This window comes from Mastigoproctus giganteus, chromosome 3, assembly GCF_048544385.1.
Source record: "Mastigoproctus giganteus isolate SK-2022 chromosome 3, ASM4854438v1, whole genome shotgun sequence".
Lineage (NCBI taxonomy): Eukaryota > Metazoa > Arthropoda > Arachnida > Uropygi > Thelyphonidae > Mastigoproctus > Mastigoproctus giganteus.
The window spans coordinates 144,853,035-144,871,768 of record NC_143577.1 but is presented as its reverse complement, the minus strand read 5'-3'; the positions used below and the strand labels follow the sequence as shown (position 1 = coordinate 144,871,768).

Here is an 18,734-nt window from a genome sequence, read left to right as displayed (position 1 = left end):
ATATAAAGTGGAATAATCTGATTTATCCCCTTCCTTCTAGAGTTTGTATAAGTAAAGAAGTTCTTGCTGTTTTTATTTGCATCCTTTTCCAAAGATTTCTCGTAATCTGCCTTCGCTTGCCAAGACAAGTTACTTGGATTTCCTCCTGTCAGGGATAGTCACATAGAGAGAGCAAACCGATCTATTAGCCAATCCAGATGTCACCTAATGTATTACCATTCAGTTATGCTCTATGATGCATATACTGATTAAGAGTGAATCCTGTTAATTCTAGATTCTATCAGTGGAGCAGACTTTCTAATATACTTGGCCTGCCAAAGTGTTTTATTGGTTTACTTTCAATATTATGGCCTCTACTGCCTGACAGAAAACTTACGGGGAGGGCCTAGAGCTTTGCTTGGCCATTCTGTTACTGGAGGGAGGCTGGATCACACTTCAGCCCTGTTTTTAATGGTTTGCACCATGGTGGTCACCTCCGTTATACTAGACATTCATAGTGTTGTTGGTCCATGTGCATGAGGGAATGTACCCAGTGTTGCTGACAATTCCATCAGCATGAATGTATATACAGGGAATTTGGCTTTGCAGAATGACTGGACTTGGCTCACAGGTGAGACCTAAATACCAACTCTATCAAAGTTTCAGACTTCCAAGTGGCTGTTGCCTAAGCATCTGCATCCCTTTCTATTATAGAAAGAAACACAGATTACACACACCATGGAGAAAGCAATAATTTATCTTTGACATAATGTAATAATGAAAAGCCACTGTTTCTTCATTTGAAAAAGTTTCATGGCAGGCTTTTTTTTTTTACAATTGTTATGCATTCAATATACCAATTAATTTGCTAAAGTTATGGGCTCTGGAAATGTTACAAGCTATAATATTTCTTGATTGTCTGTGTGATCGCATCATCAGACAAAAATTTGAGGTTCATTTCTAAACAGAAAATTAAAATTACATTGAAACTTCCCTTTAAGGGACAGCCATGGGGAATGAGAATTTGTCCGTTAGAGAGAATTGTCCGCTAACAAGATGTCTGAGGGAGAAAAAAAAAAGAAAGAAAGAAAAATTGTTAAATGTTTAATGTAAAATTAAATTATATATACAGATTTTGAACAATATTTTTGTAAATAATATACATACAATTGTGCTATGCATATTATGACTTTATCTTAAGAAAAATACATACAGTAATCACTTATTTTCTTCGGCACCTTCTTCCAGCTGATAATTTTGTTTTCAACATTTGTTTGGAGTGAAGAAACCATCGAAAGTCCTTCAGTATCTTCTTCAGCGGCAAAAAACATTTTTAAACGATTGATTTGTATGAGCGCTACTTCCATTTTCATCGGTGGTTCGTCGTTAACATGTTCTTCGAGAGAATGACCTCCTTCCATTTCTTCATCCTCATGAGGTCCATGAGATTGTCACAGACATTCTCTCAGATATGCCAGACAAGCTGTACTTGCTACCTGGGAGTCTAAAACGCTGATATTCGGGTAACAGTCAAGTCAAGTGGACCCAATTTCGGCAAAGTCCGGACGGTCTGGCCAGCCAAATCCTCTGCCTGCACCTTCACAATGGTGGAACTGTCAGTAATCCTGGGTATAACCTCCATGCACAAGTACATGGTGGGTGGCCACCCAGGTGTGAACCAACGTAAGAAGGGGTCGAGGTGTGGCGCCCACACCACATGGAGGAACGCCGCCCCTCTATGTTACCAGGCAGTACTAGGTGGTAGATGACTCTCATCAGCCGGTGAAATACCACCACTTTGCTTATTGGAGCCTTGAAGTGGTGGAACCCATGATTAGTCTCTAGAGCTAAGTTCCGGTCAACCCTTCCATATCTCTTCCATCATGCAGTATGATTGATGACTTTTGAGGTTACGATGAATGTCGTGGCGAGATCCAATATTCCTTACATTTAGAGGGTACAGCTCTAAAACGATGTTCGCAGGCCGGCCACTAGTTAGTACGCCGGACCGAACCTATTGGTAACTCTCTAGGAGGCTTCCGGATCAGCTAGTGTATAATCTTGCTACCTCTACTCTGCCAGATAGTGACTGGAGGGAGTCAAAGTAGCGTGTATGCGGGGAGCATTGTCGAGGCCATGTTATGTCAAGGATCTGGGTATATTCTTACCACGTGTACGCCATATCCAAAAATTTCATTACTTCATACAGCACCCACTTTTTCTTACTATTGAATACACCATGAATTGTCAAACTAATAGAGCAAGCTTATCTGCGAAAAGATCTAAACCTCCCAAGCACTTCCTAATTCATTTCACAAATATATATGGTCTCAATTCTAATCTCAATGATGTCCATTTCCACTTGCAGTCTGCCAAACCCCATGTACTTTTTATGACAGAATTTCAGCTATCGGTTGATTCAACTACTGCTCATCTCAAATGCCCAAATTATTCGCTGTATGATTCCTTTCACCTCAAAGGTGGTACTTGTGCATTTGTCCATTCTGATATTCCCTGTCAGAGACTTGGCAATTTGGTAATTTTCTGCCTACACCAAAGCTCACAACAATTGTAAAGCAGTTATTAATCAGTCCAAACTAGAGTTTGAACAGGCTAAGAGTAGAAAACTTGCTTCTTGCCCCAATGGTAGCCGAGCATTCTAGTCTTTTGCCAAAGCTATTGGCTGCAACTTTTGCCCATCTCTGCTCCCACCTCTGTCCAAACCAGATGGTTCTGTTGTCACTTCAGCCAAGGATAAAGCTGACCTGCTAGCATCCCATTTTTCTTCCAACTCATGTATTAATGATCTTGGTAAAACACCTCCCACCATTCCCAACACACTCCATTCAATGCCTCCTGTGGTCTTCCGTCAAAAGGATGTTAGAAGAATTTTGACGAATCTTGATGCTAAGAAAGCTCCAGGTCCCGATGGTATTTTTCTACTTGTTCTCAAAACATGTGCTGCTGAACTTACTCCTATTCTTTGCCACTTTTTTTCACTTTCTTATTCCAAATGTGTTTTTCCTTCTGCTTGGAAATTTGCTCATATCCAGCCAGTTCCTAAAAAAGGGTGACAAATCCCTCCCATCCAATTACTTCTACTCTTTCTAAAGTAATGGAGAAATCAATTAACTGCCAACTCTTAAACTACCTAGAAACCTTCCATCTGATCAACGATCGCCATTATGGATTCCGTCAGTGTCGATCGCCTTGTGATATTCTGGCTTATGTTACCCATTTATGGACTAATTCAATGGAAAGGTTCGGTGAAACACAAGTAGTTGCTCTTGACATCTCAAAGGCTTTCAATCGTGTTTGGCATAAAGGTCTTCTAAACAAGCTTCCATCTTACGGTTTGCCAACTGTTTTTAGTAATTGGTTATCAAGTTTTCTCTCTGATCGCTCACTGAGGGTGATGGCTCTCTGTCTTCTAACTTCTCCACTAATGCCGGTGTCTCCCAAGGTTCGGTTCTTTCCCCCACTCTTTTCCTCTTGTATATTAATGACCTTCCATTGACTGGAAATCCTATCCATAGTTTTGCCGATGATAGCACATTGCATTCCACCATCCATTTTGAGAAACCTTGTCCTGCTCAATGAGCTTCAACTTCTTGAAAATCTACTACCAATTCCTTAAATACCGATTTTCAGGTCATTCTCCAGTGGGGCAAAGACAACTTAGTTGATTTCAACCCTTCTAAAACTCAGTCTTGTCTTATATCTCGCAAAAAGGATTTTTCTGCTCCTATGCTTACCTTTAGTGACGCTCCGATTTCTAGGCAATATGATATATATCTTTTGGGGATTACCCTGACTTCTAATCTCTCTTGGCACAAGCACATTAAAAATATTGCTTCCTCTGCATCTAAAAAACTTGGTTTTCTCTTTCGCTCTTGGCGTTACTTTTCTTCCAAAAAGCTGCTCACTCTGTATAAATTGCAAATCCGCCCTGCCATGGAATATTGTTCCCACATCTGGGGTGGTGCCCCCAAAACCTCTCTCAGGCTTCTTGATTCCATTCCGAAGAGGGCAGTTAGGTTAATTTGTGATTCATCTCTAACAGAGTCTCTCCTCTCGCTGTCTCATAGATGTACTGTTTCTGCTGCATGCCTCTTCTTCAGATACTTCCATGGACACTGTTCTTCTGAATCGGCTTCTATAATTCCCACTCTCTCTTTCAAAACATTCCGAATGCGTGCCGCCACCAGACAACATCCATTTTCTGTCCAACTTCAAACTCACAGAACCAACTTTTCATCTTTCTCGTTTATTCATTCAACTGCCGTTTTCTGGAACAACCTTCCTTCCTACATATTTCCTGAAAATTACGTTCTACATCAGTTCAAGTCCAATGTCAACAAATACCTTCTTTTGTCTTCTCAACCTCCAACCCAAGTATGGTACCAAGTACTATAGGTTTTAATACCTCTTGTGTTTGGGGTTTACATAAGAAAAAAACATATATATATATTGATGATAATGTCGTTGATATTCTAATCTCAATGATGTCCATTTCCATGTTGATATCTAGAGCACCATCTTCTGTAGTGAGGTTCGAGTCTATATCTTTGTAGCCAGGGTCACTTGTAACTGAAGTATCGTACGTTATCAATAGATGTTGAAGGTCTTGTTCTTCTTGTTGCTCCACATTGCTGTTCACACCTTCAATTTTTGCGTTTGAGAAGCCAGACTTTACAAAACAGTTCTCGACAGTTTGTTTTCTAATTGCGTTTACTGAAGAGGAAATCCATTGAATCACATTTAGGATGCTGATTTTCTTTGCAAGATCACTCACACATGTTACATCGTTCATGTTTGCAATGAGATGTCTTAAAACACGTTTTCTGTAGTGAAGTTTAAAATTTTTTATTATCCCTGGATCCAAGGGCTGACACTCTGTAGTTGTGTTTGGTGGCAGAAAAACGATTTGAATGTTGGACAATTCAATGTGCGAGTGAGATGCAGCATTATCCATGAAAAGAATAATTTTTCTGTTTTGACGAATCATGTTTTGGTTAAAGTGACTTATCCATTTGCTCATGATATCTTGTGTCATCCACGCTTTTTTATTAGACTTCCAGTCAACATTCAAAAGATTCAACTTTATGCCCTCGAAACAACGAGGATTTTGTGGTTTTCCTATAACAAGAGGTTGTTCAAAGTCTCCCAACATATTTGTACACAATAGTACAGTCAAGTGTTCCTTAGAAATTTTTCTGTCCTGGCACTTTTCATTTTTTTAGACTCGTTTTTTCAGGAAGAGCTTTAAAAAACAACCCTGTTTCGTCACAGTTGTAAATATCCTTAGCTTCAAAATCACGACATAAATCTTCCAATTTGACGATCCACTCTGTTACAACCCCAGTATCAACAGATCCACCTTCACTACTTACAGTTTTCCAAGAAATTTTATGCCAAGTTTTGAACTTGTCTAGTCATCCCACAGAAGCTTTAAACTCATTTACTCCCATAGATTTTGCAACCTCCAAAGCCTTTTCCCTAATAATAGGCCTATTAATGGGAATTTTTTTAGCACGTGTACGACAAAACCACTCATACGTAACATTGTCAGTTTGAAGTCCAACAGTTTTTGGGAATGATTTTTGAAACTGATCATTTCCGTGTTGCCAAAATTGTTTGAGCAGTTCATTTTTTTTCTTTAGGATGTCGCCTACCCGCGTCTTCCCGATTTTGAATTTTGCAGCGAGATTGCAAACACTATTTTTTTCCCCGATCATACGCATTAATGAGTTCGACTTTATCTTTTAAGGTTAAATGTTTACGAGAAGACATTGTGCACTTCACACGACACTGAACAAAACTGAAAACTGAAACTTAAAAGACGAAAGGCCGACCAAATCCCCTCCCCCCACCATGCACACACGGAATTCATCAGAAGTTGTTTTATACGTGCCTTAAAATTCTTGAAAAAGGGTTTAGAACCGCGACGTAAACCTTGATAAAATTCAGAGAATCTGAAATAGAAAATAAACACACGATTGAGGCAGTATGTGGAAGAAAAGTTCCTATAAAAAGGGCCCTGAGCTCGCCCGCTGTCCGTTATGGGGAGATTAAATTAAGTGCTAATCTAAACGAAACAGTGCAGATTGCTTGTCCGCTAGACAGAAGCTGAAAACACGTTAAAACCAATACAGGAGAGTTGGGGAATTTGAAATGTCCGTTGTAGAGAGATGTCCGTTAGGAGAAGTTTCACTGCATATGCATTATAAAATATAGTTACACTGAAATTTGATATGTTTGAAAAACATTACATTCAGCTTACTTTTAAGCAAAGCATAAGTCATGATTATTCATGAAAGATATAAGGTTAGTTACTTAGCAGATATGGCTCTGCACGTTCTCACACCATCAGGTGAGAAACTGAAATGTGAAGCAAAGAGATTGGTGAGCTTTTTATGTTAAAGAGATTAAGACTAAGTATATTAACGTAGCATCGCTTAATTTTCAGCACTCACCTCTTAATGAATCCACTTGGATGTATTATAATTACAAAGTATATTAAGCGGATGATATCCACTCACTTAATATACTTAGTCATTATAATACAGCACATAAGGAGTCCTTAAACTTAAAGTTAGAGATTAAGACTAAGTGAACATTATCACTCACGGTGATAAAGTTCACTTATAACTACTGATTAAGAGTTACAAGGTTAATTGCAAGATTAACAGAGATAATGATTGATGATTTCATGAGGATGATATATCATCCTCACTTGTGAGGATAATATGGTTACCAACTTCATCATGGTACTGCATGATAGTATCACACACTTGGCACACATCATTTGGCTAATTTATGAGGGAAACACTAAGAAACACTCTTCCAAATGAAACTACAATTAAGCGTCAATTCCCATTTGCTATTTTGATCCTGTTGGCATTTTCACCTGTCAGCTTATCAAACCTCTGTGTTCTGAGGTGTTGGTGTTTTTATTCTGCCAGCATTTTGATATGTTGATGTTTTTATTGTCAGCAATTTGATATACAGGAATATCTCGCATAGCGCGGTTAATTCATGCCAAAAAAATACTGCACTATGCAAAACTGCACTGATCGAGGTATTATTAGTATGTATTTTTAATGTAATGTGTTCCGACAATTTGATTATATGGGCCGAGTTGCAAAAATATATAGGTGTTTGTTTAGTATAAATTGATGCACACGAAGTTCTTGCATAAAAAGAAACTAAAATGATAAAAAATGAAAAATACTAGTAAGTACAGTAGAAATGATTTTTATTGCAGTATGTACATACCAAAAGAATATAAGTGAAGTATGTACTGTATTTTTATTTTGAAAAATAACTGATCAGCTTAGTTTGGACAGTTTTTTCTTCTTTTTATCTGCATACATCTCTTTATAACATCAAATGTCATTTTGCAACGCCTGCCTTACTTTCATACCTCGTTCGATGTTTGGATCTAGAAGAATACTCAGCGCCATTACATTTCTTCTTCCCACTCGTATTTGCATATAAAGGTGTAAAGTTTTTAAAAAGTAATCTTTAATAAAAATACACAGCGAAAAATATTTGTACAGCTTACGCACAATCAACGACCTCACTGCTCGGAATCTAGAGTGTTTACTAATGTATGAATGCTAGCAGAGTCTGTATATAATGGGAGTTCGACAACAGTCAAAATGGCCTTGAATCCATAACCATTGGCCTACGTGCTGGCATTATAATGCATACATACATATCAAATGTATTGGTGCGTAACGCAGTTAATTTTTTTTCAATTTGTAAACTGTGCTATGGTGAAACCAGCGCTGTTCGAAACCGCGCTATGTGAGGTATTCCTGTACTAATTTTGTAGTAATATTCCCACTACAACCCAAGTTACAGCTATCTGAAGTTTGGGGGTGGGTAAAGGAACATTCACGAAAATCATCAATAACAAAGAAAGTCACTTGAGATCTATGTAAAAACATAAAATAAATTATAGTTAGATAGATTCCTTGGTCTAAAAACCCATATTTCAACATTTCTAGCCCCAAAATAATTACTATTGCCACATGTCACTAAATTATCATCATGGCAATGACCATAGCGAACGTGAAGCAACAAAAACAGCTCAGAAATAGACAAATACAGTAAAAGTAAAAGTGAGTTTATTGTAAAGTAATACAATAAACTCACTTACCTTGTAATTGCTAAGGGGTGACATGAATACTTACCTTTGAAATGCTGATAGCCATTATTATATTCTATGTTGTGCTTGAAATTTGGTACTCATGTTCACCAAGGCACAGTGGCCACGATTGTCATCTTCCTCCGTATACGGTGAAATTTACTTTGTTCTCCCCTAGTGGTGATATTCTGCCACCTACATCAAGCGCAGCTAGACAGCATGCAACTGTTCACATCGACGCCCTCTAGTGACTTCCCCAAGATAATGCAGTTAATTTTTTTTCAATTTGTAAACCACGCTATAGCGAAACCCGCACTGTTTTAAACTGCGCTATGCGAGGTATTCCTGTATAGGTGATTTAATGCTGTCTATACGTTGAATCATTTGGCAGTTCTGCATTATAACTTTCAGCAGTTTAATTTTCTTCCTCTTTTTAAGACCGATGCAAAATAATCCTTTCATCATTTTGTCTTTACTAATATAAATATTTTATTTTACTACTTTTTTGACTTTTTATAGGTATTAGAGAGAAATTGCAAATATAAACTCTCTTCATCTTATTTTGCAAAACGATTAAAACAGTGGGAAGATTGGATTCCTCTATACAGTGGTTGGTTCTTAAGCTCTGCTGACACTATTTGTCTATTAAAAAAATCCTTTCAGCTAATATCATCAGCATTGGAGAATGAAAATTTCAGAAAAGAATATTTTCCAAAGGGAGGAGGCAAGTATTACTTGTTTAATAATGCTAATTTTTAATATCTTCTTATGTTATTATAAAAAAAAAAGTTTCTTTTCTGTTTTCTTAGCGTGTACAACATTACGAAGAAAAAATTACAAATATGAATAAACTGAGCATCACTTATTCAAGTAGATAGAACCAGCTCCCTCATGAATTTAATATGATAATTTATAAAATTTAATTTCTTTTTCATGCAACATTAATCATTCTGATCTTTGTTCCATAATATGCTCATGAGACAACAGTGAGCATTGTACTTTGTGTGATGTTCTATTTGTTGACACATCAATGCATCTTGCAACACAAGAAGGCCAATTAGGGGGGAAAAAAAGGTATAACTTATGGAGTAGGAATGGCTTTTATGTGCTCTTTAATCTGTTCAGTGTCTATATATAAAACAATTAAGGTTTATATGACAAAAAATACTGAAATGTTACTACTAAACAGAAGAAAATTGGTTCCGACATATTTAATATCAAAAATACAAGCTTTGGTTAGCAAGCTTGATATAACTGTGCATTATAAGAAAGCATGTTATCTGTAAATTGAGGACCTCGGTTGGCAAGACAGAATATTATAAAGTTTCTCTAATACAAACACTTATTGTGCACCTCATGGATATGTGTAGATCATTTTTAACTTGTCCTACGATATGTTAAAATGAATTGCATTATAAGAAATTTTTTAAAATGATTTCTGAGAGTAAAATTAGTTCAATTAATCATAATAAATATATTTCATTGATAGGAGGCTGGTTAAGATACAACCTTGAAAGATGGATTAAGGATTTAATTTATTTAAGCATTTAATTTCTTTATCCACAAATGGTCTTTGGAAGGTGGATTAATTATATAAAAGAAAATCAATTTATCATTATAATACATAAGGGATCTTTAAAATTGAAATATTATCTGCCTCTTTTAATGCAGACGTAGAAAATAAGTTCCAAGCTGAGAAAATGCCGTTCTGTATATCATCATTTTATGGATTCAAGGCATACTTCAGGAGTAAACAACATTACTTATCTGCACAGGTAGGTACATATATTTTGGGGTGAAATATTGTATCAAATATATTTTGCTTAAAGTCTAAATATATAATCCTATAAAGCTGACATGGCATTATGCACGTTGCCTTTGCAAATTATCCTGCACTTTGGTTATCTTTCAACATAAAATATCATGATTCTAGACATTTGTGATTTTTTATCTTTATTTCTTTCTTTTATACCTTATTTTGGATGGTAGAGTGGCCTTTAGTACACTGTTTCACGTCCTGCACTCCACTCCCTTTTTAACTGTAAACTACGAGGACCTGTACGAAAGTAATGCCTCTTAATTTTTTGCTTTCAAATGTGGCACCGTAGATCATTTTGCATGTCACTGAATGGTCACTAGAGGTCTCTAGTTTCACCATACTGAGTGGTGCTGTGATTGGTCTCGGGAGTGCAATACACAGCATTCAAAAAGGTGGATGTTACAGATATGTGTATTAAGCAAAGAGTGGAGATTAAATTTCTTACCAAGGAAGAAGTGATGCCTATATAAATCCATACACATCTCAGAAATATTTATGGTGACAATACTGTAGATGTGAGTACAGTTAGATGTTGGGTAAAACGTTTTAAGAGTGGGAAAAGTGAGTGTTGACAAGCCCTGAAATGGCCTTCCAGTAATGTCAGTGACAACAACAATAAGCACTGGATTGATCGATATGTGGAAATTTTAAAAAGTTGAAAGCCTGCATCCGTAGAGTTTGACTGAACGAAAACCTTAATGAGGTTCTTCTCCATGACAACGTGCGACCCCACACCAGTCTGCACATGATGGAGACCATTGCAGAACTGGGGTGCACTGTTCGTCCTCACCACCCTCAATAACCCGGATCTTGCACCTTCCGATTATCATCTCTTTAGCCTGTTGAAGGATGCATTCTGTAGAACCCATTTTGTGGACGACAACCAGCTCAAGCACAGTGTTTGCAAAGCCCTCTGGAGCAAGAGTAAAGACTTTTACAGGATTGGAATACAGCATCTGACTCAGAGAGGCCAGAAGTGCATAGAAAATGGTGACTGTGTGAAAATTAAGTGTTTATTAATGATTGAAGATTAACTGATGTAAAAGGCGTAGTTGTAGGATTTAAATTTTCTGAATAAAAAAAAATAGAGGGAATTACTTTCGTACCACTCCTCGTATATTACTTATTTTTACTTTAACTATTTTAAATTGTCTCTCATAATAAGCATTTCTACTTTACTGTATTTAGTCACATGTATGCATACTCACTTAAAACAAACTGTTCTCAATGCTTAAACAGCTTTCTTTCATACCTGTAATCATAGTCACATATCTGAACTTACAGGACTGTGAGAAGCAAACTGGAATCAGTGTATCAAACATTATCATTATGCTCATTTCATTTTAACATCCTATTTGAAATCTAGCTGAGAGGCATGTAGTCATTACAGGTCATCATTGCTCAACTTTGCCTATGATTAAAAATCACTTAACTCATCCAGTAAAAGTTAAACTTAATCAGCCTTCGAAGAAATTAATATGAGGGGCCCATCAAGCTCTCAGCTGCCCAACTGAACACCAGCGCTCACTCCTGTGCAGCAGGCAACACAGAGACAATCTTCAAGATTGCCTCCGAAATAAATAGTTCATGTGTGGTCCCACATGAACTATTTATTGTTAGGGAGGTGGGGAATATATTTTGCAAAGAGGATAGGTGGAACAGGACCAGAGTATGTTTGCCAGGGGCAAAAGTTGATGACGTAGTAGAGAAGATAACATCTTTTAAGGGCACAAAAGGTGATATTATTGTACACATTGGCACTAATGACCTTAAGGATAAGAGCTCTGCAGATTTATTTAACAAGTACAGGTCAATGTTAAAAAAAAGTTAAGGATGAATTTGAGTGTCTGCAAAGGTTGAATTTGAGTGTCTGCAATTCTGCCCAGCCACGAGGAGGGAGTATGTGATGAGAGCCTTATCAGTCAATTCGGGTAGAATTTTTTTCAGCATGGTCTGTGCTTGCTAACTGGAGAGACTGCTTCCACAGGGTTTGTTCGTTTGTTATTTGGTTTTTAGGAGCATTAGCAACTAAGGCCATATTGCTCCGGGATATGCGGTAGTCATTCCCTGACCTTTCCGCATCCTCCGTATTTAGTGGTGACGGGCTCGAACCCCGGTCTAATCAAAAAGCGTGTGCTACGCACTGTTGCTCCTTCCAACCTGGCTACGGAGGCGCCTCTTCTACAGGGATTGGGTACACTTAAATAGAGAGGGTGCAAGAATATTTGCTGATGCTATCGAGGCAGTGTTAGGTGGGTCGGAAAACTGCTGGCTTGGGGGGATACACAGACTAAAAGATTAACAGTGTCTCCAGGCAGAGGCAAAAGTGATTCTTGTACTGCTTCTTTTAGAATGACCAGCAGCCTGGAAAGCAAGTTGCTGGGGATTTCGAGAACTGCTGGGAGTCATAGTGAAACAAGTAAATACATGGGGTGTGTTAGGGTAACTAAGAGTAGGAACAGGTACATGTATACTTGCATGTACACTAATGCTAGAAGTATAGTTAAAAATTTGATTAGTTTGAAGTGCTGGTCAAAACTTCAAAGGCAGATATTGTTGGGATATCAGAGATGTGGTGTCACAGATATAAGTAGTGCAGAATTGGAATTTTTGGGGAGTACAATATGTACAGAAAGGATAGATAGGACAGGAATGGAGGAGGGGTTATGATGTTAGTTAAGAAACACAAAATCTAAGGAAGTGCATCCAATTGACATTGGTGAATAATACAATGCTGAGTCAGTGTGGTGTGACATAAGTGCTGGGAAAGGGAAAACGAGAGTAGGTGTGTGTTATAGGCCTAATGAATCTGATTAGTACAATGAGCAGTTGTGCAGAGAAATAGAAAGGACTAGTAAATCAGAATGTCTTATTAAAGGGGATTTTAACTTTCCAGCTATTGACTGGAAGTTGTGGATGGGTCACTTAGACACCAGCAGGACTTTTGTGAATTTATTGGATGACTGTTTTCTACAGCAACATATTTGAGGGGCAATCAGAGGGTTGCCTCTATCTGATTATCAGCAGTGATTATTCATGCATTAAGAATTTGCAGATAAAGGAACCACTGGGTGAGAGTGATCACAGTGTACTGATGTGGAATTTACTTAAAGATGTAACTATCGTTAAGGGTAAAGGGAAAAGGCTTTTGCTTTTGTAAAGGTGACTACAGTCACCATTTAGGCTTCCCTGAAGGCTTACCATTTAGAATTTGGTGAATTCTAAATGGTAAGCCTTCAGGGACTTAATCTTTGAGGCCACTAGGCTTTTCATGCAAACTAAGAAATATAGTTCAAAATTAGGCCTAAATTGGATGTCAGATGAATTAATGAGGCTCATGGCAGAGAAGGAAAATGCATGTGATGCATATAAATTATATCAGGTGACACAGAAGCCTGTGGCAGCCTAAGGTAGTCGGTAATTAAGTCACAAAGGAGGTTAGGAAGGCGAAGGCAGATTATGAGAAATCTTTGGTAAAGGATGCAAAGGAAAACAGCAAAGTTTGCTTATGTAAACTCTAGAAGGAAAGGGATGAATCAGATTGGTCCACTTAACATAGGTTTGACTATTGATGATCATGCTCAGGTAACTGATAAATTGAATCAATGGTGTCCAACCTTTTCCCCGTATAAGGGCCATATTCAAAGTTAGGTTTGTTTCACAGGCAGCACTGAGTAATTCGAGAAAAATTAGTGTGTTAAATTTTCCATATCTTGTTACATGTAAAAGGAAGTTTCTGTTTTCATGCTACTGTTTTTTATTTTCAGGCTATATATAAATAATGCAAATTCCCAACACTTTTATGTGCAACAAATCTATGTCAGTGATTTATTTTTTAGATTTTATTAAAATTATAAAAATATGACTGACTTGTTTTTTTAAAAAAACAAAATCCTTTCATTATATGGATCTGAGACTCGGACTTTGAAGAGGCAAGGGGAAAATAAATTTCTCTCCACAGAAATGAATTTTTGGAGATGCTCAGCAAGAACTTCTAGGAGAGATAAATTCGAACTACTTCTCTATTAAAAAAACAAAAAACCTTACTTTTGCTTTTAAATGCTCACTTTAGAAAATTTACAACCTGAAAAGGATCACTGCTTTTCAATATTAAGGTGAATAAATAAATATAATGATACACCTAAAATTGAAAATATTCAAAAATTTTATTAAGTACAAAGCATTTACTGAACAAAACATTTAATGAGATTTTTTTTTTGATAATTAAAAAAATTTAAAATGCTGTTTTAGTTCACTTTCTGCACGGGCTGCATAAAAATTCACTGCCATATCCAGCCTGCAGGTCGTAGGTTGGACACCACTGAACTGAATGATTATTTTGCATCTACATTCACACACAAGGAGAAGAATGCCAGAAACTTATCAAACTCTAACAAGGAGCTAAGTGATTTTGTAATAACAGGGCACAAAGTAGAGGAGAAATTGTTGAAGTTAAATATAGATCCCATCCACCCCAGGTGGATGGGATCGATCCAGCTATATTAAAGAAGGTAGCAAAGGAAGTAAGCAAACTCTTAGCCATAATTATGAGAGCTTCCTTAGACTCCGGGGAGGTCTCCATGGACTGGAGGTGTGCAAAAATATCCCAAATTCACATAGGGAGTTCAAAAGGTAACAAATAATTATAGACCTGCTAGTTTAACTTGAACTGGATGCAAAAATAATTTTGATATCATATATTTTGATTTCAGGAAAGCTTTTGATACTGTTGCACATGGAAGACTGTTCTACAAATTGGAGCTGTATGTCATTGAGGTCAAGTTGTTACAATTAATAAAGGGATGGTTGAGTGGGAGACGACAGAGAGTGGTAATAAATGGACACTGCTCTTTGTGGAATAATGTTATTAGTGGATTTCCCCAGGGTTTGGTGCTGGGCCTATTGTTGTTTTGTGTATTCATCAATGATATCGATGTGGGTATCTCAGGCTTAATGTCCAAGTTTGCAGATGATACAAAGGTTGGCAGGGTTGTTAATGACAGTAAAGGCAGTATGCTACTGCAAATATGCCGAGTAGTGGCAACTGAAGTTTAACATTGACAAATGCAAAGTTAGCAGGCCCTCGTTATAACACGGTTCACTCTACGCTGATTTGCTATAATGCTGTTCTTATATTATAACCCATATCTCATTCTAATGCTGTCACAACTGACTATAACGCTCTTTTACCAGCGTACAGATTGGATTTTTGGCATGTTTAATGAAAACGTTTCATCTGATGTAGTCGATAGCTTGAAAATGAAAAGCAAAGTTTCCCACGCTCAGTGAAATTTTCTCCTACGCTAATTTAATTGCACTATGGTGACATTACGTAGTTCAGAGATCGACATTTTAAAAAATGATCAAGTATATTGCTTGTAATACTTGCGTTATATGCATTTATCTGAAGTCTGGTCATCACTCGGTACAATGTTAGACTTTGTCCGTAATGGACAGTTAACTCGAACATTGTATCATGATTAATGCAATGCAGTTACATTTTCAAAGATTAATAATAGCAAATAAGAATTAAAAAGGAACGATGTCTGGATGCGGTACGAAGCCTACTAAGGTAAGAAAAATACCGAATTTGAAAATTGAATTATACATTTTGAAGCGAATCAATTCCGTTCAACAACAAGTGGATGTGTGCAATAATTTAAGACTGGCAGATTCAACCGTAAGATCAATTATAAAAAATAAAGAATTAATTTTAGCAGCAGGAAAGACAGCTGTTCCATTGCAAGCAACTAGACCGGCTATTATAACTGAAATGGAGACTTCTAAATAATTTTATTGAAGATAATATCCAATGCACAATTCCGGTAAATATTATTAAAGAAAAAGTGATTAGCATGTATGATGATCTGAAGAAAGCTCACCTTTAAAAAAAAAAAAATGTGGAATCATTTAAAGCTAGTAAGATAGATGTCTAAAAGAAGTTTCATATCAAAAGAAGAACAACATGCAATGCTTCAAAGTGGCGAAGGATCAGTTTACTCTATTGTTGGGTGGTAATGCTGCGGGGGTTTTAAAGTAAAACCCCTTTTAGTTTACTAAGAAGACAGCCAAAGTACAACCCAAAATCGACCGAAGTTACGAAACTTAACAGCCCAGGCCTATCGGATTAATAAATTCATGATTTTAATTGGCATTTTAAGTTTAACTTTGATACGAAATGTAGTTACTTACCACATAATTATATAAATGTGTAATGGAGAATATTTCATATGTACAAATTTTTAATATTTTGACCGACATTTGTGCGTCATTTCGCTAACATTTATTATTGATTAGGAAATATCCTATGGCATAGACGAGACTCACAAATACATGTTACATTACGGGAATACGGCGCTCTCGTAGAGGTGATTCACTTAGCACTCTGTTTTTTGGGAAAAAATTATCAGCATTAAGCAGGGGTCACCTGCATATGGGTAGCAGTAACCCAAGAGAAATGTACAAACTATGTGGTACTACACTCAGGGAAGTGGAGAGTGAAAAAGATCTGGGTGTAATTGTGCAATCAGATATGAAGTTTGCTGAGCAGTGCAGACAGGCAGCCAGAGCAGGGTCATGGAGTCTTGTTAATGATATATAAGAATTTTGTTAGCAGGGACAAGGAGGTGATTATCCCATTGTACAAGGCAATTATCAGGCCACACGTTGAATACTGTGTACAGGTCTGGAGGCCTTATTTTAGTAAGGATTTGTTATTTTTTTTTTTTTTTTAGGAGCATTAGCAACTAAGGCCATATTGTTCCGGGAATATGCGGCGGTCATTCCCTGACCTTTCCGCATCCTCCGTATTTGGTGGTGACAGGCTTGAACCCCGGTCTAATCAAGAAGCGTGTGCTATGCACTACTGCTCCTTCCCACCTGGCTATGGAAGCGCCCTTTAGGAAGGATGTAGAGTTGCTAGAATGAGTACAAAGAAGGGAACAAGATTGGTGAGGGAAACAAAGGGGTGCTCTTACCAAGATAGGCTCAAGTTCTGTATGCAGTGCCTGGAGACTAAGCACATGTGATGTGATCTGATTAAGGTGTACAAGGCCTTGAATGGTTTGAGGAAGCTCAATTCTGATGGGATTCTTCCACTTGCTTAGATTAAGAACCTGAAGGGGCATAGATTCAAACTGAGGAAAGACAGTTGTAGAATAGATGTAAATTTGCTTTTAGCCAGCGGGTGACTGATTGCTGGAACATCTCCACCTCTTGTTGTGGAAGTTGATAGCTTAAATAAATTTAAGGCTGAACTGGACAAGCATTTGGAATGAATAGATGAGTGAAATGGGAGGATTTTTTTTTTTTTTTTGGCTGATCCTGCATAAACTTGTTTTCTTGCATCATATGCCTTTTCTAATAGTAGTGAACGAATCTCATTCCTATTCCTATTCCAGACACATCTACAAGTTATAACTATTGCAGATGGCAATTTCAAATCAGTAATGATTATTAAGTTTTATTTTTTCATGACGCCAATGTGACTTTTTTTTTTAATAGAATTATATGTATGAAATTACAGTAGCTGTATAATATTTTTCTTACTTTTCAGGTTCAGTCAGCATATGGAAAGATGTTTCCCCTTCAAATTCAAGCTCTAATCATTTTCAAGCATCTGCTGCTTGGTGTTGTTTCTTTAAAAGAAGTACAAGAACAGTTGATATATAAACCAGTGAGAAAATCTGTTCCAGATAACTCACTTGAAGAACTCTTTGAACGGATGAAGATAGAAAATTCTGATTTTAAGTCAGAATGTCTTAGTGATGCTCTTATTGATGGCTCAGTATCTACTTTCAGAGAAGAAGAAAAGATATGTGAAAATAAGTTCAATTATAATACTTGTAGTTTCATAGTTCTTGCACAGGCTATTGAGGGATCTTTAAAATTTCCATATTTAAAGGATATAACACATTTGAGAAATGCATTGTTTGTTGACTTAAATTTATTTGATAAAGATGGTAACTTTATAAATAATGATTTTCTTGATGATCACCCAAAAATTTTTAAAATTAAAGAAAAAATTTGGTTCATTGTTCCTAAGACAGATATCACTGTTGACTCCATTTTTACAGGATTGTATACCAATTAAAATAGAAAATTTTCCTGAAATGTTCATTTGCAGTTAACTTACTTTGTAACTAAATATAGCTGAATGGGAATTCATATCACTAAGCTCAAAAGGACACCGCACACAGGTATTTTAGGTATGAAAGCTCCATAATGATCTATATATATACTTGTCAGTTAAAGTATAGATTTCAAATCCAAATTATTACATTTTAACGACACTTGCTGCTCATATCCACGTAAATATTATGTAGTTGTCTATAGAAGTGTTTTTGGGCCAACTTGCATGTTATGCCCATTGAAAGGCACAGATTAACTCAAGGTATCCCTTTCACCTCAGGTTGGCAAAGTACAGCCTCAATTGAAAAGACTTCAGAAATTTTCCAGTTGTCACCGAGACTTCTCTAAATGAGTGATGGACAGCAGTGTATCAGTCAGGGTTAGGTTATGTTATGAAATTCAGCCAAGGTGCTGTCACTATCTGAGATCATTTCTCATGGTTTGGGCTTGGTCCATTGATTATTGTTCCTGGAACAATGAGTGCTATGTGGTACACTGACATTCTAGACAATTCCACTCTCCCTACATTGTGGTGGCAGTACGAGGAGGACTGTTTTCTGTTTCAACATAACAATGCACCACACCATGTACTGCACAGCCTGTAATAACTTGGTTTTAATACATGATGGACCAAAATTTCATTGCTTTGGC

General features: G+C 36.9%; 1 protein-coding gene across 1 annotated transcript in view; it reads left to right on the top strand.

Moving 5' to 3' along the window:
* LOC150088303 (myelin protein CNP-like) overlaps positions 1 to 18,045 on the top strand; it is a 77,868-nt gene extending 59,823 nt beyond the window's left edge. Inside the window, exons 3-5 of the mRNA XM_090370110.1 lie at positions 8,654 to 8,858; positions 9,806 to 9,909; positions 17,509 to 18,045. Coding sequence (XP_090226236.1) covers positions 8,654 to 8,858; positions 9,806 to 9,909; positions 17,509 to 18,045 — 846 coding nt within the window. The remainder of the gene's footprint in view (positions 1 to 8,653; positions 8,859 to 9,805; positions 9,910 to 17,508) is intronic.
* The last annotated feature ends 689 nt before the right edge of the window (positions 18,046 to 18,734 follow it).